This window comes from Numenius arquata, chromosome 4 (assembly GCF_964106895.1).
Source record: "Numenius arquata chromosome 4, bNumArq3.hap1.1, whole genome shotgun sequence".
Taxonomy (NCBI): domain Eukaryota; kingdom Metazoa; phylum Chordata; class Aves; order Charadriiformes; family Scolopacidae; genus Numenius; species Numenius arquata.
This window is the reverse complement of record NC_133579.1, coordinates 57,390,141-57,414,968: the sequence shown is the minus strand read 5'-3', so window position 1 is coordinate 57,414,968 and position 24,828 is coordinate 57,390,141. Positions and strand designations below refer to the sequence as shown.

Below are 24,828 nucleotides of genomic sequence, written 5' to 3'. Positions count from 1 at the left end.
TGACAGTATAGCTGCTCTTCAAGTGACTAAAAGAAGTCATTGCTAAAAAGCTAGCCAATTTTTCAGTATTTTAAATACCGGCTAGGGTGCAGACAGTATTTTATTTAAACCTGCAGGCCTGAAAGCAATTACAAAATATGAAAAAGTACTCTTTGAATATTTGGATAACTAAAGATGCACCAATCACAAAAAAAAACCCTGAAACTATGCGGTAATTTGCATTTCAGATTTTAAAGAGAAACAGTGCTAACAGTAAACTAAAGAAATTATATACTTGCTTGCTGATGTATGCAGTGAGACAGCCAGATCTATATGTAGCTCCTGAATGCCCTTCCCCTATTCCCCAAATAGCAGAAGCCCTTGTCAGTATTTCTGCAGTCCCATCACAAGCAGCAAGGACTGAAGAAGCACAGAAATGAAGTTATTCTTTCTCCCTCAAAGGGCTTTTTCCAAGATGAGAACAAGACCTGTGGAGGTATAGGCACTGCCCACTCCTGCCAGCAAAGTTCTGCAGGCAGAGGATTCATGCTTCTCTAGGGGAGTCTGATGACCTCAGCAGTACTGGAGGCATCTTGAGGGCTAGAATTCACACAGCAATTCCAAAGAAATGGAAAAACAGGGCTATTTATCCTTTAGTGAACAATTCTGGCATGACCATGCCTTTTCAACAGAAATAAGACCTCTCTTTTCCTTCCTTCCCTTTTCAGAAAAGGCTGCCTTGAAGAACTCGCGATACAGAAGTGTGTGCCTGCCAGTCCGCAGTGACCACATTCAAACCAGGCTGTACTGCTGCTACCAACTAACGGGAACGGGCAGCTGCAATGGGCAAAGCTGCATTCAAGAAACAAGACTAAGCAATGAGCTGGCTGAAGCCTACAAAACCACCGATCAGGACACAAAAGGTAGGTGCGCTTCTGTCATCGATCTTAAGAGAAAGTGATAAAATATTGATAACTTCTCCCATGCACACAGGAATCCACACTGACCTTTAAGGTCTATTAATGAATGAAATGGATTTGCAAGAGTTGCAGCTGGTTGAAGCTTGCTCAGCAGCAAGTTAAGGGTCAGACATGCTACAGAGGAGTCACGTGGAAAGCCAAAGGATTAAAAACCCCACTATTTCCATTAGAAGCCAAAATCTCTCAGCACAGAAGTGGAACTAGGTTAGCTGTTTTACACAGACAGAGGAGTCCACTTTGGAGAAACACAGCTTAATCCTCAGGCTCATTCATTATTTACAAGGGTGGTAAAACTCCAGAGGAGGAAGGGAGGAGAGGGAAGATTAATACAGTGAAGGGAATAGGCAGCTGAAAGGATTTTAAAAATTATTCTAAAAAGACGATGCTTAATTTCACCCTTTAGCTATAAACTAAAAATACATTAAGCTCATTCAACGTGGGATTATTAAACTGAAGCATACCACATCAACAATTCCTGCACTTAATTAAACACCAGCCAGCACACCTGTTGCTAAAGTACAGACAACTATTACTTTGGCAACTTCACTCTAACATGCACAATAGCCTTCTCTCTCTCTCTCTCTCTCTACAAAAAAGGCACTTTGATTAACATTAAACCCACAATATATTTTGTACCACTCATAGTACAAAATGGTTATCTTCAACTCAGCCTGAAAAGGCTTAAGTAATAAAAAGATTTAAGGCTGCTGGGAAAAGTGAACTTTCACAGGAATACGATGGGGATGATGAGGTGGCAGCAAAACAACCCCCAAGAAAGGGCATGTTACAGACTCCTCTCCAGGAAGCAGATTTTACTTATGTTCTTGCAAGCTGAGGCAGAATAACCTGGAGTGTTTCACAGGTACCTTCTTTTAATAACCAAATGGAGCCAAACAACCTAGAGAGCTTCATATGGCTATGAAGTTCAGAAGAATGCAAGTTTGCTCAAGTACATCTAGACCAAAACACAGCTGAAAGCTTTGACTAAGAAAAAGTACATTGCTCTGATAAAGCTGAAATTGATACAGTCTACGATACTGAAGCCATATTAAATTCAAAAGAAAAATGAATCAAACAAAAGCTCTTCTGTTTTTAATAAACTTTCAACATTGGTGGAATACAACAAGAAATTTCAAGCTGTTCCCTCACTGGTATTAAAAGTGGCTGTAAGCTGCATATTCCTGCCAAAAATAAAGTTTGATGCATATATTTTCCAATGGGGAAAGTGCTCTGTACCACCCCACCCTTTTGCCAAATCTTCCAGAGTGTGATACAACAACATTGGAAATAAATGTCCATCATCCTGATTTGCAGTTAAGTGCCTTGGTGTGAACAAGGTTTAGGTGGCTAGCAAAATCTTGCCAACAGTCTAGAATGGGAAGCCTGTGGTAGCAGGGTATCTCACCTACCCCAGACATAACTCATGGCTCGGTAGCACTCAACAGTCAGGTTCAGTATAGTCACATACTGATCTCTGTCTATAGCTGACATCATTAGAATTAAATTAACTTTTTAGAGAAGAGTATGCTGCTTATTTACATGTTCTTTTTGACCAGCTGTTATACTAAAATGGTAAAAACATTCTGAAATGATATTTCTTTCAAGATATTCTTTGGTTTTTTTAAAAAAAAAGGGGGGGGGGGGGGGGGACACACGACACAACACCATTCTATGGGCAGAGAACAGAATGAACCAGCAGATTGCTACTGCCAAAGCTTTGTCAATTCTGTGCTATAATCTTATGTCCAAAAAAAAAAAAAATTTCTGTACTTGCCCATCAGGTTTTCCCTCACGCAGATTCAGCACAAGTCCTCCTTCAGGTTATTTCCACTCCCCTGTTTCTTCATCCTCACACAACACACCAGCTGCTACCTTAGAAGGCACATCTTACAAATGCCCTCCAGAGGAGCGGAAATTTACTTGGGCACAACTGTTCTCATCTCTCTTGTGCATGGACTTAAACTGATTCATGTTCCTTGAAGATATCCCACTCATATTGCTTATCAGATGGAAGCAGAATGTCAAGTATTAAAGCTCAGTCCAAAATTAATTGTTTCCCTTTCCAATTCCACCCACACACTATACCACAAGCTCATGAAAAAGTACAGCATCACTACAAAAACCTGAATTCAGCAGCCTGCACAGATACCGGAGTATAATATAGTGAGGAGAGCATGAATTAACAAGTACTAAAAGAGTGTCAGAGATTAAGAAAGAAACAAAGGCCCTGGCAGGGAGATGCCAGAATTCTTCAGCTTTGACAAGGTCCAAATTCTCCTCTGGGGTAATAATATAAACATTGATCTCCAGTCCGGAATAAGTCACCCTTGGTTTTATGGGGTATTAAAGTACAATCCCTTGCTGGGTTTAACTTCTCCAAGAGACAAAACAGAAAGAAACATTATCCCAAAGAATAGGCCAGAATCAAGGACATAGATTTAATTCAACGAAACAGACCTAACATACAGTCGCATGCACTCCCTATTTAAACCCAGAGGATTTTGGTCTCAATTTGAACTTCCAAAAGGAGAGGAAGAAAATCTACTGAGAACAGCAAAAGGTTTGAAATTTTTTTAGCACCAATGCCTACCTTTAGCACACACAAAAGGTGATTGTAGACAATTGTGAGAATACAGCATGTCCTAATTCCTCACTATTTTCTGAGGTAGCTTGGCAAACTTGGCTTGCTCGTAAGACACAGCTACCACTGAAAAATGCATGTCCTCCAAAAAGCTTAGGAATGTTCAACATTTAAAGCAGCAACACAGACAACCGCATCCAATGGTGAATCAGCAGCAAATCAAACCCACTGTGCTTAGCTTAGGATATGCAGAGAAATCAAGATCTCCAGTTTGGCCTGTGCCCCAAGATCTCCATCAGCACAAAGCAATCAAAATACAAAATTTCTTCTTCAGGCCCTTCTGCAGAGACATGCCCTCAATTTCTGATAGCCTAATCCTAAAATAATTTATTATTGTGGTAGCAGGTGTATGAGGAAGAATCCTGTAAGAAAAGCATATCGGAGGGAAAAAGAAAGGGGGGGAGGGGGAGGGGAACCAAGGCAGTTTTTTGCCACCCCTTGCAAAAGAGGGTATTTCTATTCCTTCAAAAAAAAACAAAAAACAAAAAACCCTCCCCCCCCAAAAAAAGGAAAGAACGGAAACATTTGAGTGAATCCCCTTCCTGTTGATGGACTGCCAAAAAAACCACTTAACTGCTGCTGTCTCCTCAGCTCTTACTTTCTAACCTATCTTTAGCTATTTCATTAACTGGGATTTCCCCAGTTTCTAATGTTGTCTGCTTGCAAAGGCTAACCTATCAGAAAAGAAACAAACGCAGCTCAGCATTTCTCAACAAACGTATGTGCATCAAACACTCAAATAGCTCTTTGCATTCATTTGACTTTGTTTCCTCCCTCACTTCTCCTGCATCCACAATAGGACTGAATACTTGCATCAAAAAGAAGCAGCCACAGTGGGTGGAAATGGCAAGTATCAAACAAGAGCAAGTTTAACCGGATCCAGAACTCCAGAAAAAAGATAAAAAACCACACCAAACAAATTAAATAAGATCAAAACAAACAAACAGAAAATCAAAACAGATAAAACCAGCTGAACGAAGCTGAAAACAAGAATCATATAGTCAAGAGCCTAGATAGGCTCAGAATAGCTGACACTGGCTTAGCCACCACAGCTGGCCACTACCAGACATGACAAAACAAAGCCTAAAGTTTAAGCTGCGCACATCACAGCTACACATCTTCCTCATCAACTACTTTAAACAGTCTGATGGCTGTTTTAAGGGTTTCTACTGAAAGCATTCATCCGAACTGGAAAGGAAGCTTAGGCAAAAGGCAAACCTTTGCCCTTCACCACTGTGTCTCCATTTTTAAACTCCCGTGACCACTGATGCTGCTTTTCTACCATATCCAGCTAAAGCTCTTGAATGCTTGCTGCAAAGAGCATTTTGTACAACAGTTTCCATGCCATTAAACGGTAGTTTGCTGCAAGCTGGTCAAGGAAGGCGGTAAAAAGTCTATACGAGAATCGGACAGAGTGGGAAAGGCATCAGAACAAATGAAGCAGTGGATAGAAATGAAAGGCTGCAGGAATGCAGGTGCACGAAGAAAAGGTCAGGACTCAGCTTGGGAGCTTTCCCCCATCAGTCGTAGCACTTGCATGAATTCTGTGTTTTTGCAGCATCTGGTAATGAGAAATGAAGATATTATCTGGCTGCCTCTGTGGCGCTCATCTTGCCAAGAAAATCCCCACCCTACAAGAGAAATCCTTGCTAACATGATCAAGATGTGCATACTTTCAGTGCAATAAACAGAACCAAGTTCTGTCTTGGTCAGAAAAATGTTTCATAGGCTAGTCCTCAATTTCTCCTCAAGTAACAGTTTAAAATAGAAAATTAATTAAAAAGCAGAACAACAAAATATCCCTAAATTATACTCTTCAGCAGAGAATGACACCTTTCATTGGTTTTTGAAGGATTAAGGCAGAAAAGCAACGATCATTGATTCTTCTATGAAGAGAACAGAGGTTTTTCAAATTTTCTTTTTTTTGGTGAAAGTGATAGTCTCTCTTTGTGCACCAATTTCCCTCCCTTCCTCAGACGTTCTAGATGTCAAAGCCCACTGGTGCTTGTGCTGAAGTTCACCCAAGGCACTTCACACCCACTTTGTCAAATATTCAGGATTGAGAAGGAGAAAGCGTTTATAATTCACAGCATGAGACTTCATATCCAGACAAGATATTATCTGTCAGTTGCAGAGACCCCGGTACCTTTCCAAAAAAATAAACTAATCTCTTCAAGGCTGCAAAAGGTAAGTAATTTTATGGAGAGATAAAGGTTCTGTAAGGTAAAGTGATTTTTCCAACATTACATGCTGGGTAGAGACCATGGCAAACCACTCAGGAAACCCGGTTCTCTTGGCACGTCTGGCAGTACAGATTGTGCTTCCCAGGGAATGCTTGGAGAAGAGAAGCGTTTTACCTTTTTAAAACAAAACAAACCCCTGAACGCCTTCCCCTGGTCCAGACCCATTTCTGTTGACACTTAGCTGCTGACAGATGCAAACATTTGAAAACAAAATAAAAAGATGTTTCCCGTAGGAAATTCCCAACTTAAAACTCAGACATTGTGCACTAATCTGCACTGCTGTTCTTCAGAGTTACCGCTTTTGCAGCAGTCATAGGAGCACCAGTATGGACAAGCCATTTGCAAGCAGTCATCTAAACCAGTAAATGAGTAGAGAACAAGGGGGAAAAACCCCACCCAAGCCAATTGCTTCAATTATCATCACAAACAATGGAGCCTGCAGTGGTGATGAGATGCCAGAATGGGTAAGGGCTGTTCATCTCCTGTGACGGTACAGGAAACACGTGCCCTGTACTGCTCGGAAGCTGCAGAACATCAAAGCTGCAGAGGGGAAAAAAATCCCCAAGCCAAAATCAGCCATTTAATACTGTTATTCAATATAATTTTTAATTCTTTGCAAACTTCTGGAAATCTATCCCCCTATCCTGGTTTTAGCCTGTACTTGTTCATTTTGGCACCACACAAAAAAAAAAAAGAAAAAAGAAAAGGAAAGCTGTCTACAGTTTTGTAGCTCAGTTTAAAAAGATGAGTTGCAGTACAAAAAATTCAGGTTCTCACTGCCAAAACTGCACTAATCTACACCCTAGACCTACAACCTGTTTTTCATAAAAATTTTACAAAATTATTTCTCACTTTGCTTTCAAAGATGCTAGTAGATTTCTGAAACCTACTTAAAGGTTTCTTTCCTTTCCAAGTTAACACAGAGGAATTTAAACTTGGGACCTGTAAATAGCATTTCTTTCGACCTAATTTTGCAACTTCCTGTAAAAAAGCCTTTTGACAAGGTTTGATTTCTGAAGTTCATACAAATCTCTAATGTACAATAGTTTGAAATGTCATCCATATAACAATTATAGCTGATGTGAAACATCCTTGCCACATGAACAGGCTATGAATTTCACCACTTCTAAACATAAATGTGCCAGGTAATTGCAATTATTACAGTAGTAACATTGCTAAATTTCAATGCTTTGACTGCACTTTTATGTAAAGTCTCAACTGAAACAGTAAATTAACATCAGAATAACTTTGCTAATAATCAGTTTACTTCAAAGGAGTTACCCTACGCAGACTTGAATGTGGACAGGTATGCAATAGTGTTTTTCAGAAAAAAAAAAAAAAAAATCAAAGTACAAAAATTATTTTAACTGTTCTTTAAAGCAAATCAAGGCTGAAATGTCATACTGGTTCCCAGAACCAAAACCGTGTCCTAGCAAAGTTCACCTTTTGAAAGATAACTTCTAATATAAATGATAAATTCTTCAGAGCATTACTGTTCAAGAGTAAGTCAAGTTAAGAGTTTATTTAGAAACCACCTCAACCACCAACTTAATTCTCCTACTCCCAATGCTGTGAATCCCAGGAAATCTAACCAGAGGTTCATGACAGAATGAACAGCAGTGTAAAAGCAGGAGTTTTGCAATTCTCTTAATTGGGTGAGGAGCTGTGACAGTGAGATCACCACTACTTTCGCTTCTCCACCTCTCAAGAAAACCAGGAGCCACGAATTCCTTTCGTCACAGCGAGGATCAGAAATAAAACCCCACAGCACACAATCTCTCTGTGTGTTAAATTATGCATGGGTTGAGCACTCAAAAATCCCATGACTATATGTGGAAGCGCAGAGGTACAAGGAAGGCTGACACCAAGTGGGACAAGCCCATCCACCATCCCCAGACTATGCTGCCAACCTCCCATATCTCAGTTACAGCCACTTCACAAGATATAGAATCATGTATGTTCATACTCAGGAAGAAAGATTATGAAGACTGTGAGCGTAAAGAAACAGCAGCATAAAAATAAGAATCCAGAAAGCAGATCAAGTGGTGACACCAGCTAAATTAGTGACAAACATCTGAAAAGCATAAAAAAAAATTCACAAAGCAAGGACAGGGGAATAACTGAGATACTCTGACAGCCTTATGCACAGATTTTGTTTTGTTTGTCAGGTATAAATAAGTTCTAGCCTCTGACTGAAGGGGAAAAAAAAAGCTTTCACACTCCATCAAACAAGCCTAAGAAATATGTATTTAAAGAAACTGCCACTAACCCATCTCAATGTATGTAGTAGAAAATAGCATGTGCTTCACTTTCCAGCTAGATTTCAAGGAGTAGGTGTTCAGCAGGAGCTTGGTGGGGAAAAAGAAGCAACCATATAAGGCAACAAAACCAGAATAAAAAGAATGTGTTTTGGTGAGTTGGGCAGACATCTGTTCCTACCACATAAGGCTTGGGAATTTTCAAATTAGGGGAACCTCAGATTACCCTTTCATCTAGGAAGTAACACACAAAGCAAGGTTCCTCGCATGCAAGTCGAGATCAAATTTCTTTATATTTACCTGTCTGCTTTCAAAAGCAGGTTAGAGGGCAGTTCAACGAGCTGGTTGTGTTGCACGTCCAGGACCTCCACTTGTGTTCGCTCGAGCCGATCTGGAAGCCTTCCTAACATGTTATGTCCTGCCAGCAGCTTACGCAAGCTACTATTGTAAAACAACCTTAGAGAAATAAAAAACAGCAAAAATGAGAAAAATCTAAACCAAAGAGATGCTTTGAGAATTTAGGTGTGTTATCACAGTTCGTTACAAAGAACATGATTCAGCCAACTGATCGGCAGACATGGTATTAATTACGCACAGATCCAGGAATACCTTCCCACTCTCCACCAACTTCTTGAAAAGGTTGTTCAGAGACAGGGAAGGAGGATTAGGGATGATTCAGGAGTGAAATTAGTGAGAAAGAGATATCTTATTGCACTGTATTAAACATGAATATAGAAGCACTATGGTGAAGGAGGTAATTGCTAAGAATGGCTGCAGAAAACTGCACATGTGGGATCCCCCCGGCTAACGGGAGAACTTCAGAAGTGTAGGTGAAATCACCAGTCACCTCACAAGCTTCATAGTGCTCTATTCATCATGTGCTGAGTCATAATCCAGTGCAATTCCCCACCCCCCCATTTTCCTCTCTTGTTAATACCAGACTAACATAAAGCCTCCTTTCCAGTTCTACAGCGAATGAAATTTATCTAATCGGCTTTACTTTCTTGAGCTTTTACAAGCGATAGATGACCTGGACTCCCATCCCCCTGCTCCATTTTTTAGGGGGCTGGGGGAGAAGTGGAGCGGGAGAAAAGGGCCATGCACAGAGACAAAACCAAGCAGCTGTTTTGATCAAATAATAAAGCTAAAATTTGCAGTAAAAACAAGTAATAAGGAGTTTAAAATCTGCACCTAAAGACCTCAAAAATGGAGCAACTCTTGATTTTGAATGAGAATCACTTTCAACAATTTAAGAAAAAAAGATTATTCTTCATATGCCGCCTGTCTTACATTCCCACTACCGCACTTTTTAATCTGGTGAGCCTGTGCATCATGCTGACCTGCTTCAAAGACTCTCAAATTACTCAGCATTGAAGCAAAAATCTTCTTCCCTCTGTTACAATGACCCAAATACACATAAAGAGCCTCCCTGCCCCTTCCCTACAATACATCAGGTCATCAGATTATTGTGCCAAAATAATCAATGAAGTATGCTGAGTATTTTCCCCTTGACAGATACAGTCATACTCCGTATCTGTGTGCCAGCGTTAACAGTTATCTCAGTTGGTTGGATTGTCTGCATTATGACCATGGATACAAGTCAACAGCCAGCCGTGTCATTCCAGAAGGCTGAACGCACGGTGAAAAGACTTACCATAACAGTGGTAAGTGTATCTATTATGTTTTTGTCATTTAACCATTTTTGTTTCACTCCACTTTTAGTTGGAAATTGCTCTCAGTTATGGACTTGCCTTTCTATTCTACTTTGTTTCCTAATCAAAACTGGCCAGTATCATCAACGCCAAACATTCGAGGGAAAAGCAGAATTGGTTGACAATGTCTCCAAAAAGATTTATCACATTGGGGATTTTTTTGGATGGGTGGGGGCAGTGCCATTTTAAAATAAAAGAAGTTCAAATCATGGCAAAACCTTTAACAATTAGCTTTTCCAAGAAAATATATTTTATAAATAATTGAGAAGAACTGAGTAAGTCTTTGGGTTATTTTTTGTTTTCTCTTGTTTTCCAAGTTACACAAGCACCAAAGGAACTGGGCTGCCTGAAGAGAGACTGAACCACCAGCATTTAACTAAGCATGCTCCTGATGAGCCCGGGCACCTAGTTCTCAAGCTTGGTGGGGAACCAGGATGCTGGGACTGCCCTTCGCTATGGGCAGCTTTCCCACTTGCCCAACTCCCACTGGAAGTTTTCATGGGATTAAGAAGTTATAAGGACAAGCATGTCACTCAGCATCCCTGAAAAAACATGCTCTGGTGAAAGCATTCAACCAATTCCTTTGGTAGGCGACTGTTCAAGACAACGCAATGTTGAATACAAATTGATCTTTTAAAAAAGCAGACAAAAAGGAACAAAAATACATACAGACATCTGTTCATTGGTGGCAGCAAGGTAATTTTGGCAACTCTTAACTGAAGCATTTCCATTTTCTTTGGGGAATCTTTGGCAACACCAGTTGTATGACAATGAATGTGTCCTGCATAGCCAAGACCAAGTACCCTTTTTGTTACTTTTAAAGCAGAAATGTCTGCATTACAGCCCAGTGTACGTTGTTCCCGTTCTCTTTAATTGAGACAAATATTAGTACACAGTCCTCTATCTCAAATGCTTCAACTCTTTGTCTTCAAGGATTGTTTTTCCAGTTTCAAGAGGCAAATACACATAGCATCAACGAGAGTTTGTTTAGATTAGGTGAAACCTTCAGCCTTCCAGGAAACTGCTGGTCAGTCAAGGCTTGAACATTTGTGGTTAGAGTTGCAAGCATCCTCCTAGGAGAGTTCTGCTCACTCACTTCACAGGTTTTCAGAGTGCTATTCTATGTAGAAGGAAAAGCACACAGCAGCGCACATGAACACACTTACTGGGCACTAATATTTACCTGATACTTAACAGTAGGTCTATACGCTTGAGCCATTTGCATTTGAATCCAGACTCAAATTTCCTCAAAGTTTAACAGACCTTCAAAGCCTGTGTTTTGAACTGGGCCTTAAAATTGAACTGACTTATTAGGAGCTAAGCTATCTAGACACATACTACAAAGAAGAGCTTTCAAAGATAAGCTGTTTCCTGGGGTTAATGATAAGATGGCAGGAGAGACAAGTGGGATGTTGACTGTACCTAATTTCAGCTAATCATTAATCTCCCAAAGATATCTGGTATGCCTTGATAGTCCTTGCTGTTATGAAGTGCAAATGAAAGGCAAATGAACTTTTGCTCCCCCCACCTTCTGAGTAGGCGCAGTTTCACTTTGTGTGAAAAAACAGCAGGATTAATAGTCTTCATGCTAGCCCATTAGTTTGTTCGGTAAATCTCCTCACATTCTTTTCTGCCCAAATTTCTGAAATGTATTCTCTTTCCATTTCTGACACTAAACCTGCCAGTGTACACCATATGGCACATTCATCTGACCCAGACAAAACTATCCTTTTTGGTTTCTGATGCTCTTCTGTGCTGTACAGCTCCATAAGGAAATTATTTAATAGCTCACAAACTAGCTTGTCTACAATCTTCAATGGCTCTGCACATCCCCACGCAATTTCACCCTTTCTGTCTAATATGTTCTCCCTCCTTCACAAGACCTCTTCTGAAGCCTACAGAGCAGCCAAGGATGACAACTCTCTTCCAGTGAAGTCAGGGACTTAAAAAATTCTCAATAGCAGCACCTGATCAGTATACTCACCTGCAACAGGTTTCTCTAGAAAAAAATCCTAGTAAGAGCCACTCATTATATAAACTCAAGTCCTATTTTCCTTCCTGTTCACTTGGTTTTCTATCATTTGTATGTATCAATTTTAAGTTTAGACTCCTGGAAAAGAGATCATCTTTGTAGTGAAGATGACTGCTCTACTTGCAGGAGTTTGCTTGCTTGAGGCCTTCTCCTCTCAACCCTTTTTCACTGCAACAAGGCTGTGAACTGGAGACTCTAGGCAACACTGAAACTAAATTATAAGTTCTGGATCTCTAAACTGTCATGCAAAGTTACGGCTGTAAATAATTAATATTCAGTATTAAAAATGAAGGGCTTTCCTGCCTGAACAGCCACATGAACAGCTTCAAAACTTCCACCTGGAGTTCAAAGGCACTGCTTTCTCTGCATGAAAGTAAAAGAAGAAAGGCTGGGTGTAAGCTTGAGGCATGACGACACCCCACAAGGTAAAAATAAAATCAAACAGAAGATAAAATGGGCCTGACAGTCACTGGAACAAGCTAAACACTGAATCAGCAATTATTTCTGAATTGCTTATCCTGTTCCACATTGTGCAACTGGTCTGCAAGACTCACCGAGCAGGCAGCTCACGTATCTGATTGTGGCCTACATCCAACACTTCCAGTTTCCTGCTGTCACATACCCACTCAGGCAGGTTTTCCAGGTGATTTCTATGAATAAAGAACACAAAGAGGTATAACTAAATGATAATTGAGATGTAAAGGCTATTAGGAATACAGCCTCAAGAGAGATACAGAAACCTGCAGGAAATAAATCGGATACAATCTCATAGGAAACATATTATGTATCATCCCTCCTTCTCCTAGGGCACTACCAGTGCAGTAAGGTCCTGAGTAAGGGGGCAAGAAAGCTAACAGCAGTATTATCTCCCTAGATGTGCACCCACTAAGAAAACAGAAAAAGGTGCTTCCCAATTATCTGGGAAGAAGTATTATGAGTATCAAAGTATCGAGGATGGAGAAGTCTCTCCATGGAGAAGAAAATTTGTGAGATACTCCCCAGAAGATATTCACACCCTACATAGTTGAAACACACTTCTCCGATCCCCCATAAATTCAATCCTGAAACCCACTCTACCACTCATCAGCTAATCTCACTGAATAAAGCAAAATATCTTTCGCGTATCTTTGAAGTCAAGTGTTTTGCATTTCTTGCATTTGTCTTCACAGAAATTAGCCCTTATAAAAATTAAGTTCTTAGAGGTAAGTTTTTCCAAATATTGCACTGAAAACACGCAGCTAGGCACAGCGAGGCACCCATGTATCCTGCCTTAAAGACAAAAATTAGCAGCACAGAATGCATGGGGATTGTGTGCATGTGCATTCACATAACCACTACTTCAGTCAGCATACACAGATGTAAAACTGGGCAGAAAATAACGTTTGGGCACTCAGAGACTTGAGGTTCAGGAATAGGACCCTTACACGGCATGAACATAAATCAGTGTTCATGCTCAGTCATGTCCTTGTATCCTACAGTTTATTCATGCAATAGCCTTTAACCAAAATATGCGATAGCAACTCAACCCCTCAGATAGCCTCCTGTTCAATCTCAGATGGATTTCCCAAATTCCAAGCAAGCCAAGAAGCTAAAAACACCCTACCCATTTAGTTACAATGCCATCACTGAACCGAGGCACAAAAAGTGTTTTGTGATCAAAATCATGCATTCTGCACCAATTTCATTTATAGCTAAATGGAGAACGCAGCTTTACAAACAATGCTTTTCAATAAATCACACTTATTTAGTCACACCTGTGTTACACTTAGGTACACAACAGGTGTGACTCACAGTTGATGAAACTTTGAAGTTGATGGCCACTTGCCCAGGTTAACTCACTAATTGTTACAATCACCCTCAACACCTTACAAGTGCTGTAAGTAGGCTTTTTAATGAATGAGATTATCACTCCAACGTGCAGATGAGTAATTCTTTAAATAAGACAGACATTAAGCACATGTACCAAGTGTTTTCCTGATTCAGTCCTCTAATGGTAAACCAAATTAAAACACTCCCTTTTCAATTTCTTTCCTTATCCTATCTCCTTCGTTGAGGTAAGATTTACAGATGCATTCAAATGGCAACTGCAGAGATCCCTACAGCAGCCAGGGCTACAGAGAAATACGCTGAGCTTCTGGAGCTGCTGAACTGATGAGTAAACTATCAAACCGTCACCTACGCTGGGCTTGTGCCACAGACATACCCAGAAAGGAACTTCTGTACTTATCTAATATTGGTTTGAATCACTGTGTTATATCTCTATAAGATAGGAAATCTTTCAGTCAGGGATATAAAGCCATATTTTGCTTTTAGTACTAAAAAAATTAAAAAGTAAATCTATAAAAAGGAAACAGGTAAGAACCGGACAGTAGAAAAAAGCCCATCCTCTAGCTCTGAAAATCAGTCTTCTTGCATCTCGAGGTCCAATTCCACTCCCTCCCACTACAACACCAGTGAGCATCATTTTTCCATAAACCTCATTGATATATATTTTATAGGCCCAAGAAAAAACATACTCTTACCTAGAAATATCCATGTAAGCCAGGCAATTAGGAACTGGATACACATCAAGGTGAACAAGTTCTAGGGGGAAAAAAATACATAAAACCAGAAGTGGTGATAAAGATTTGCACCTCAATGGCTGTTCCCTAAGAGTTACTTCAAGCAGCTAACATCACCAGATTTCAGAACAAATCAGTAACCTAAAAAACTTCTGAGGATCTGGACCTTTGTGAACTGAGTTTTGTTTCTTAATTACATGTGAGTACATTTGCTATATTATGTTGTACTTGCTATGACAGACACTGCGTAACTGATCAGAGAGACTAGAGAACTGTAAAAGTTTCATGAAAAAAGTCTTATTTTCCATTTTTGTCCCAGAGCTGTAACTTCACCTCTGCCACCCTCTGCCCAGAACAGTCAGTCACAAACCTGTTATACTTTTTTATTCACTGGTCAATAAAGGTACAGGCATGGGAAGGGAGACTCCCCACTCCAGAACAGCAAGCTACAGGATAGCCCAGAGTCCTCCAGGTCATGGCAAGTTCCAGAGTATTTTTCAACACAATACATGAGCCTTTGCATCCCTGTAGAGTTCCTGGTTGCCAGGCAGCCTTACAGACCTTTCATAACATCTCACCTACTGCTAGTAATGTTGTATTTTTATTGCCTCAATAATATTTCATATCCTAAGGTTTTTAGGTAGCTAATGCCTAGCATTAAGGTTAAAGCAAAACCAGCAGACATTTATTTACGCCTACAGAAAATCCACTGAAGTGAAAGCGTAACAAGCATCGTGGTTCCTTTGGAAGATGAGACTAAAACAAGGTGGCTGAAGGTGCAAAGAGAGGATCCCCTGGACCAAATAGGCAGTTGACTGCAAGATACAGGTTGACTTGGGTTCTCAGATCACATTGCACAGCACATGCTCAGATTATGTTAACTTTTCTCAGCTACAAAGATCCTGGCATGAATACTTAATGAAGGCATAGGCTTGGATATCGGTAAGATGACAGCCTTTTAAAGGCAGTTCAGACTGTTCATCAAACTCACAGCTCTCTGAGCTTGCATTTTGTTTATTCCATACCAATCTATTCCAAACAATAAAAATGGTGGTGAAAACTGAATATTTTAAGTCACAGACAGATCAAACAAATTCTATTCATGGAACACAGGAGTTATTCAACTGGAAAAGGCCGCATTATTTTTATTATTGAATACAAATGAAGTTACTCATAGATTTTGTAGCTTTCTGGACAGGTTAAGCAGCTAGAAGTAGTAGCAAAAACATGTATTATTTTCATTTGTCTCACAAACAGACACCTGTTCAAACTTTCTCAACTCTGGAAAGAAGCAATAAATTCCTTATTTGTCTTAGTAAAGCAACACATTAATACAACCCAAAGAACTGACAACTTCAAGACCCCTCCCCTGCTGACATAAAGATGAATTTCAACCCAAATTCTAAGAGTTTCACAGTTTTGAGACCTCCAAATTAGTAGCCCAGTGTTATCTGAAAGTTACTTTTGAAGGTCAGAACTGCCAGTGGCACGACACAGCACACATGAAACCCTTTTATCCAAGGGACGCGTCAAGAGCCTCCTGATTCCATCCACTGCACTCTACAAGCATCCCACAGAGAACCAGGTATGAAACCAGAAGTCAGATGACAACACCGCAGCTGCCCTGAAAACCTGAAAACGCACTTACCATTCGAGGAAGCATACAGCGCTTTGAGAAAATATCCACTGATTTTGAGGGTCACCAGTTGATTCCGTTCACAGTGTAACACTTCAACATTGTTAAAAACTGTTGCATCCAGCTCCCCAAGTTTGTTGTCTCTGAGATCCAGCTGGGTCACATGATGTAGAAAATCTATTTCAGCGGCCTCCAATCTCCTAATTGAATTCAATCTTGCAGACAAAAAAAGGAGATTAAGTGTAGTTATGTGGCAGACTCCTGCGGACAAACCAATGCTCACTCTACAACCAATTGCACTGGATTAAGCTAGCATGCCTCCATGTTCTGGTCAAGGTTGATTTTAAATATTTTCCCCTTTGTTATAGTATTTTAAAAGCAGGATGGATCCACTCTGTTGTTTTACCCATCGTGACAAAGGAATGATGACACCAAGCTCCTTCCAAACTACTTTGAAAACTACTGATAAAAAAACTCTTCAAGAATGTAAGTATTACTGTTATTGTGCTTATAAAAATAAAAGATGATCTGGCTGTTGTTTGTGCCCGATAGTTTGGAAAAGAACAAAACCTCTACAGTTCCTGCTGGCCTATCATGAACATCTGCTAGAAAAGCCTGACAGATATGAGTAACTAGCAGATATTGGAATCTCTTGCCACATTGAAAGGCCAAATTGAGATTTATGAATTCTTATATATTCATGTCTCGCATCACCATCTTCCACAGTAAGCAAATTCAGAGACCTGAAAATGAGTGTTGAAAGAAAACAAAACAAAAACCCCCAGACAAGTGGGTCTGTCAGATAAAGAGAACAGGCTTTATCACATCTTCACTGCAGTGCATTGACGCTACTAATACTCGGCAACTTCCCCAGAAGTTACAACTGAATGACACTATCTATAACCAAGAAATGTTTGAGACTGTAGAGCACTCCAAAGAGTTCAAATGCCCAGCTCTGGGCAGAACACTAAAAACAGTATAGTAACTTCTGCTGGCCCATGAAGCCTCCCTAGTGAAGATAAGGGCAAATATCTACAGTTCTGTTCTTTCTCTTGCTTTCAAAGAGTTGCTTTCTGTGCAACAGTTGTGTTTTCAGAGTAATTACATTTTCCAGTTAAAACGGGTAGTATGTCCCCTCTAACACCACAACCTTTTTGTTTTTAATTTACAAGCAGTGCTTCCTTCTGATTTCACTGAAGCAAAGCACTTCACTGTGCAGCAAGGCCAATTTACAAACAACGTCTGACATTTACTATTCTAGGTAGTGTTACAAAGAACCACTGTTCACTGCTCGCTGCAGAAGGGATGCAGCAGACAATGGCCAGCTCAGCCACAGACAGCATCCCTATTCTGAGGCCGAATTTATTTATTTATTTGCTTTTAACATGCATACAAACACACAGACTTATTTCAACCCCACCATAAATACTTCAGATTTCATATATTTATTATTTTCATATATTTAATTTAGCTGGTTTTGCATCATCTGTTAGCCCTTCCTCGATTGCAAAGTGTGACAGCTACACAGCAGTATGGCACACCAAGTTTTAGTTGAATAGTTCCAAAATTCATCATTATTTGGACCTCATGGTCCAGGCTCTGAAACTGAGCCTTGCCCAGATGACTACAGAAGCTGGCTTCCCCAAAGACTGTAAGAATAAAGAACCACCTCACACCAGAACCATTTTTAATAAGGATTTGTTTAGACTCTGCTGAGGGCATCAATAAAATAATGTTACTCATGGTGGAGTTTGCTTTTTAACATACCAAGAAACATTAAAATATTTATTTTTGTCCTTTCACCTTCATTGCCCTTTTCCTCATCTCACACATCTGTAACATTTCAGACAGAAGCTTTATTGGGTCAGGGACTATAATTTCTGTTGTATTAACACTGCAGCAACAAGAACTGCAGGAATCATCAGTGTGCCAGGCTCTGTTTTGTTTGATCTTTTGGTGTAAATATTAATTTCCCCCAAAATTTTCCTATCTATTTGTCCCCCTAAATGCTACCTCTTCCCCAAAGAAGAGTGCTAAGTCACGGCAAGTGCTATGAGTTCCGTAAGTCTGCCAAAACCACGGTTCAATAGACTAACACAAGAGATTGATCCCCAGGAGCTATTCTGACAGCCAAGGAGAAATCATTTCAACACCAATAATCTAGACTCACTAATTTTCCCCCTTTTCCAAATACCTACCTTAGATCCACATGCTTAATATGAGGCATCCTTTTTAACACCTGTAGGTTCAGGGTATCCATGCAGTTTCCTGCCATACAGAGCTTATCCATGGCAGTTAGCTTCTCCAGCACCCCTGGAATGTTGGTGAATTCATTGAAGGACAGACTCACATAGCTGAGCTGATGCATATGCTCCAATTCATCAGGAAGGGACTGGAGAAAGTTGCCATCCAGCAAAAACGTCTGCAAGCTATTAAAAGCGGGGAAGGGAAAGGGAGAGCGAAGAGAGTGAGTGACCTGTTAAATCACATTTCCTTCCTATAAATACACAAATCTGCTGCAGTTACAGTGACATAAAATATACAAAAGGGGAGAAGATAGAAAAGTGTTACGGAATAACTCCTTAACATCTGCTACAGAAGATACCAACCAAATAATTAAAAGCCTTGACGACACGGTAGGGACATGGACCTGTTGGAGCAGGTCCAGCGGAGGGCCACAAGGATGATCAGAGGGATGGAGCACCTCCCTTAAGAAGACAGGCTGAGAGAGCTAGGGATGTTCAGCCTGGAGAAGAGAAGGCTCCAGGGAGACCTCGTAGCGGCCTTCCAATATCTGAAGGGCGCCCACAGGAGAGCCAGAGAGGGACTCTTTGTCAGGAAATGTAGTGACAGGACAAGGGGTAATGGTTTTAAATTGGAAGAGGGGAGATTTATGTTAGATATTAGGAGGAAATTCTTTACTGTAAGGGTAGTGAGGCACTGGAACAGGTTGCCCAGGGAAGCTGTGGAGGCCCCATCCCTGGAGGTGTTCAAGACCAGGCTGGATGGGGCTTTAAGCAACCTGCTCTAGTGGGAGGTGTCCCTGCCCATGGCAGGGGGGTTGGAACTAGATGATTTTTAAGGTCCCTTCCAACTCTAACCATTCTATGATTCTATGACTATCTAACACAGTCTACATTTCATAGTTGCATCATGTCTTCAAACATGTCCAGAACTGTGACTTTTGTGGTGACTGAATCACACAAGGAAGGAGGTTTAACGATTTTCTTAACCGTGAAGGTGATCCTTGTGTCAACTGCTGGGGACTGGAAGAGCTTCAAGACACAAAGTGTGCTTTCCCTCCATCTGCAGCTCACAACTGGATCTACAAGCCAGTCTGCTCTGACAAAACCCAGTAAGTTTAAACTGTTCCTCGTAGCAAGATTAGGTACAGAGTCATGACACTGCTGGTTGCCTTTATTATCAGGCTGTGTACATTAAGTTTTAAGAAAGTACTTGCTTGTGCATCTCGCCTACAACTGCTGGAACACTTCTGAGGGCATTGCAGGACACGTTGAGTTCAGTCAGTGTTGGGATACTGCAGACTGCCAGTGGGAAGTCTCCTAAATTATTATTGGAAAGGTTAAGGCTCTTCAACTTGGTGAATCTACGAGATAAGAAAAAATAAAAAAATAAAGGAGACAAATAAGTGGAGCATAAACCACACCAAGTTGCCTTGCAATATTTAACACAAGGTAAGTTTGGTTATGCAAATGCAAATCACATGCATTTTTAGTTTATGTACTCAGGACGACCAGGGAAACTACTAGACACTCAAGTTCAACACCACTTGCAGGAATTCACTCATGTTAAGCTGGTATAGAGAAACAAACCCTCCTCAACAACACGCTAAATATATATTCCCTTGAATGCAACAAGGAACAAAAACCCTTGCCAAACTTATGATATGTGTCATTTCTTCTGTGGCATCTTATCCTGTACTAAAGCATTGCTATTTTTCTGAACACATTTCTTGCTAGTAAGGCTACCCTAGTGGCACACGTTACAGGGTGCAGGAAATTCTCAGCTTATTTGAACACTACATTTTTGTGATGCAGCTCAGCTCTGTTCATGTGAGTAGATACTGCCTTTGAACCAAAAACACTCATCAGAATAGGCTGGTTTGAACACAACTGGGTAATGTGCTAAATTAAAACAGAATTTAGCAACACTTCTGTAGTGACACAGGCAAATTTACGCTCTTGATTAAGTATGATATCAAAGCTCACCTAGATTTCAAAATTTTGTCCCTGACATGTCACAGAACTCTCACATAAGCCAACAAGCAACTTACATATGCTTGCCTTATTAAAGATGACCAAGATTGTCTGAACAAAAAATGCAAGAAAGGGACAATCCAATTAGCCAAGCTGCATGTTCAGCAATGTTATTATGGTTGCCTAACAACCACTGGGAGGTATGCCTAAAGGCAAGTAAAAGGATGAATGAAAAGATCTGTGTCAGATTCCGATAGATGGGAGGAAGTTTCTTTTCTGGCATGGTTTACACCACGACATTTTGTTTGGACTTCATTTTCCCTTCATTAAGGCTTAAGTCCTTTATTTGTGCAAGCAGGCTTTTATATAACACAGCGATGGAAGCAAAACTGCACCTATGAACGTTGCTATTCCACACGAAAGTAATCTTGGACAGCGTATGTCAGCGCATCCGCAGCCTCTGCACCAGCCCAGCACGTTCCTACCTCAAAGCATTTTGTCCTCTCATGGCCAGAAAACACATCAAGCATTAAAAGGTTAAAGAGTTTTAACACCGGAAGATGCTAAAAAACCTTACCAGCTACTGCAATCAACTGGCACACACCGTTAGTATTGCCTAAATAAAACTCATGTCACTGACTAAAACTCAACATGAAAGCTTAAGTAGCACCTTCATATTGTATTTCAGTGGGGGTTGTAAGTGAAGTGCGGATTTTACCCCAAAAGACATGCTATGAACACACTTAAAGTTTACACAGGCTTGCAGCAAGCAAAGGAATGCTGTGCTGTCTATTGGCATTTTCGTGCAAAGATGGCAGAAAAAAAATAATGGAAAAATCATGGCCAGAGTTATCACAGATTTTGAACACCCTGTGCCATGCTGGAGGCAGAAGAAGTTTGGAACATAGTTAGATGGAGACTAAATGAAATCTTGCAATCAAATTACTGCTGCAGGGAAAAAAATGCTACTGTGCAGAAACAATGACTAATGCATCTCTAGAGGGAGAACTGTAAAATAAAAAGGCGGCTAGGGTAAGCTAGCTGATGTTAATGAGGGCTGCTAGCCAGAAAAAAAAAAAAATGCACATTTTAAACACTTTACCTTCATATTCCTCTATTTTAAGAGAAAGGGCTTAAAAATCTAGACCCGAGAACTGAAACGCACTATCCTGCATTTATCTTGAAGGTAACTGTAGATTTAGGCCACAGATATACTGCCTTGAAATCTGGGGTGATTCTGTGGTGGAACAGCTGTCCCACATCTTCCCCAAAGTCAACTGCAAATACAAACAAGAGTGCTCTAAGTAGTGGACTCTGGGGCCTTTAGCAATTACCTAAATACTGGGGAAAAAAAAAAAAGTAATTGCAAAAATACCAGTGAAGACAGGAAGATTAAGTCAAAATAACTAAGATGCTGAAGAAATATCAAAATGCAACCATTCTAATTTTCAAGTCAACCATGAAAAAAGGAATTAACTCATTTAATCATCAACACCAAGGCTACAGCCTTTACCTGTGCTGCTCTGGAGTCTCAGAAGAACAGTCTCAGGGCTTTTGCCCACTAAACAAGGGAAAACTACAGTCAACTAGAAGACCCCAAGTACAATCTTGAGATAAAATGACAGAAGATCAAGCTAATACACAAAGGAAAGAGAACTGGGGTGGGGGGCAGCAGTGGTGGTGGTGAAGGAAGCTAAGAAATACATTAACCAATTCCAGTGCAGTGTTCAGCTTCAAGGCTTTCTGCACACCTTCTCATGTATAGTTGTCCTGCATCGAAGAGGAAAAAAACATAAATCACCCACCCCCCAAAATGTAGCTAGATTACACCTCTACTACCCTAACATATATTTTAATGTGTGTTTATTACGGGTCTTCTGTGAGTAATCTAATTACTAAAGGCATGAACTGAACCAATTAACAGGTCTGTATAGTATGTCAGGGAGGATGAGCAGTACATTCAGTACTGAATATACTCATACAGAAGCTGAAAATGCACTAGAAGTGTGTGTCAAATAATCCACAAAGGAAAGTTTATTGTTAAATCATATTTAAAGACAAGATGAAAGACAGACATCATAAGCTTAGTTAAAGTTAAGAGATCGGTTTAAGACAACTAGCAGGAAAGAAGTGTTTTCTTCCTCCTTTGTAAACATGTTCATTTACAAAATGCTAAAGCTGCATTTCTTCTCATGGAGCACTGTGAAGTATGGAACATTACTAAGCCAAACTAGCGGGCGTTTACTCTAAGTTCAGATCTAGATCTACTTCTCATCTTTAGCCACTCACTTCCCACTCTCCACATCACAAATGGGTTGGTGCACTTCCATTATGGAGCACTGCCACGCTGCACATTTAAAATGCTGAATTGTTTATAGCACTTCTTACATCTAGAGAGATTTACAGTCAGTAGCACCAGTATCACTTGTAGCATCAATATAAATAAGGTAGGAGAGAAGTATTTTGCAGACTTCAAGTTTTCTGCTGTTGCTGACTTTGCAGTGTCAGTCTTTAAATAGATTTTACAGAGCAACATCTTTGCTGTTTTCTCACACCCAAATCTTTAGTCCTACCAGAAGTAGAGGCACACATCAATGCTGCCCCCATGGCATTGCTAGAAAGAAAAAAAAGGCACAACACTGCTCGTTTGAGGCACAACAGCGTAATAACCTTATATCAAGTCCATACATATGCTTTCCTTCCTTTTCTCCCTCCTTCCCTGGTTCTAGACTTTGTTATCTGTTAAAAAAGTCAACCTGAAGAATAGCATGTCTCAACATGCTATGTTCAGTTAGCTTACTAAGCTTTTATTGTAACAACCAATATATAAACAGTCACTTCTCTGACCAAAAATAGCCCTACTTTAAGCTAGAGCAAAATGTTAACATGTCAACCCTTGGGTTTAAACATGCAATATGACTGCACACTAATTGCTATAATTGAGCCCCAAAATGCCCACTTACTTAATCCTGAAGCTGCCACTTCAGGAATGGTTTTAGTTTGACGTACATAACGCAAAATGAGGAGAGGGACTAACAAGAGAAGTTTGTATCACAGCAAAGCAATGAACTGACACGCTAATTTCAAATTCAGGTCCACCCGATGTGCACAGCAGAGGAATTTCCATTACACAGAACAGCATTTGTATTCCACTATGTTTGGAGGGGAAGGAATAGTATATTTGAAATGGCCATACACTCATTGAAATGCAGCCGTAACAGACTCGTCTGACAAAACCAGTCTTGCCCTATTTTTACCACAAGCAATTAAAAAGTAGTATTTTACAACACCAAAACCAGAAGACGTGGCTTAATAAGGGACTCAGTTTAACAAAAAACATCACTTTCCCAATACTATCTCCAGTATTTGGGCTGTTTCATGACCATGCTGTGGTTGCAGCTAAACATCATTTCAAGCAGCAGCACAACTGTCCCTCAGCTTCAGCACCATTTCCGAGCAGATTGATGGCACTTGCCTAGCAGCGCTGTGGCAAGTGTTGGAACTGAACTACAACTTGCCACTTTCGTGAATGCCTGCTACTTTGGCTCCTAACTTAATCATGAAGAGAATTTCCATATAAACCTGACATACCAATTTTCTCCTTGGAAATAAAAGGTCCAATTTACTGCCTTTTTGCAGTTGCATCACATTCCCCATCCATAGCCTTATTGCCTAAGGGTGCAGCCAGCCTAGTGCCAGAAATACCGTCATAGCATTTCCCTTCCCAGAAAGGTGTCATTATAAAAGCCTTGAATTAGTTAAGACAATTGAAATGAACTATTCCAGCCCTCTTGCCCTGCTAAATTTGTCGAGACAGCTGAACAGAGGTAGACTGTTTCTGCAAAGGCTAGTGAGATTCACTTGGATGCTGCAGGTGAAGGCTTTATCTAACTGAGGTCAAGACCAGCCCTCCCCAAGTTGGGCACAGAAGAGTTTTCAACAGATAATACAGAGAAGAGGAAGGAGGAGCTCTGCTGGTGGTTTTCTATTCTGTTTCTCTGGACAAGACTCCTGTTCATCCAGAAACCAAGTAGCTCACGTCACATCATACAAAAACCGATGGAGAAGTGTCACGTCAGGGAACAGCGACATGTGACATGTCGTGTCACTTAGTTTGAGGTCAAAGATTGATTCTGGTCAAGTCAGAAGAAACTTGAACAAATTCACCCTCTATCAATTTCTCCATTAGTTGAATGAATACATGAAAACATAGTTTTATCTGAATTTCTATTTCCTTCTTCCTTTCTTAAACCCCATGGGAGAAAAAGAAAAAAAAAAAAAAAGAAGAATAAAGCAGACTGATAGCAGCAATTTTGGTATCTTCACTACCCTTTATGCCAACAAACCAGGAACAGTCATCCTGATGTCTCTCCCCTCTACTCGCATTTAAAACTATAAAAGGCACAACAGTTCTGGCATACAGACTTGAGTCTATGCGCCAAAATTAATTGTAAGAAGTCCATAAAGACAAGGAAAACAAAATGTATGTTTTGTTAGTGGAAATGATCTGAACCTACATTACTGTGCTTTGCAGTTGTCAATTTCTGCACACACCTAGCACATGCTGCT

At 40.3% G+C, this 24,828-nt stretch overlaps 1 protein-coding gene across 1 annotated transcript in view; it reads right to left on the bottom strand.

Annotated features, from left to right (window-relative positions):
* Positions 1–24,828, bottom strand: part of PHLPP1 (PH domain and leucine rich repeat protein phosphatase 1) — a 142,848-nt gene that overhangs the window by 18,773 nt on the left and 99,247 nt on the right. The window contains exons 5-10 of the mRNA XM_074146390.1: positions 19,503–19,649; positions 18,241–18,471; positions 16,055–16,257; positions 14,368–14,428; positions 12,400–12,495; positions 8,402–8,557 (exon numbers count right to left, since the gene is read on the bottom strand). Of these exons, the coding sequence (XP_074002491.1) occupies positions 8,402–8,557; positions 12,400–12,495; positions 14,368–14,428; positions 16,055–16,257; positions 18,241–18,471; positions 19,503–19,649 (894 nt within the window). The remainder of the gene's footprint in view (positions 1–8,401; positions 8,558–12,399; positions 12,496–14,367; positions 14,429–16,054; positions 16,258–18,240; positions 18,472–19,502; positions 19,650–24,828) is intronic.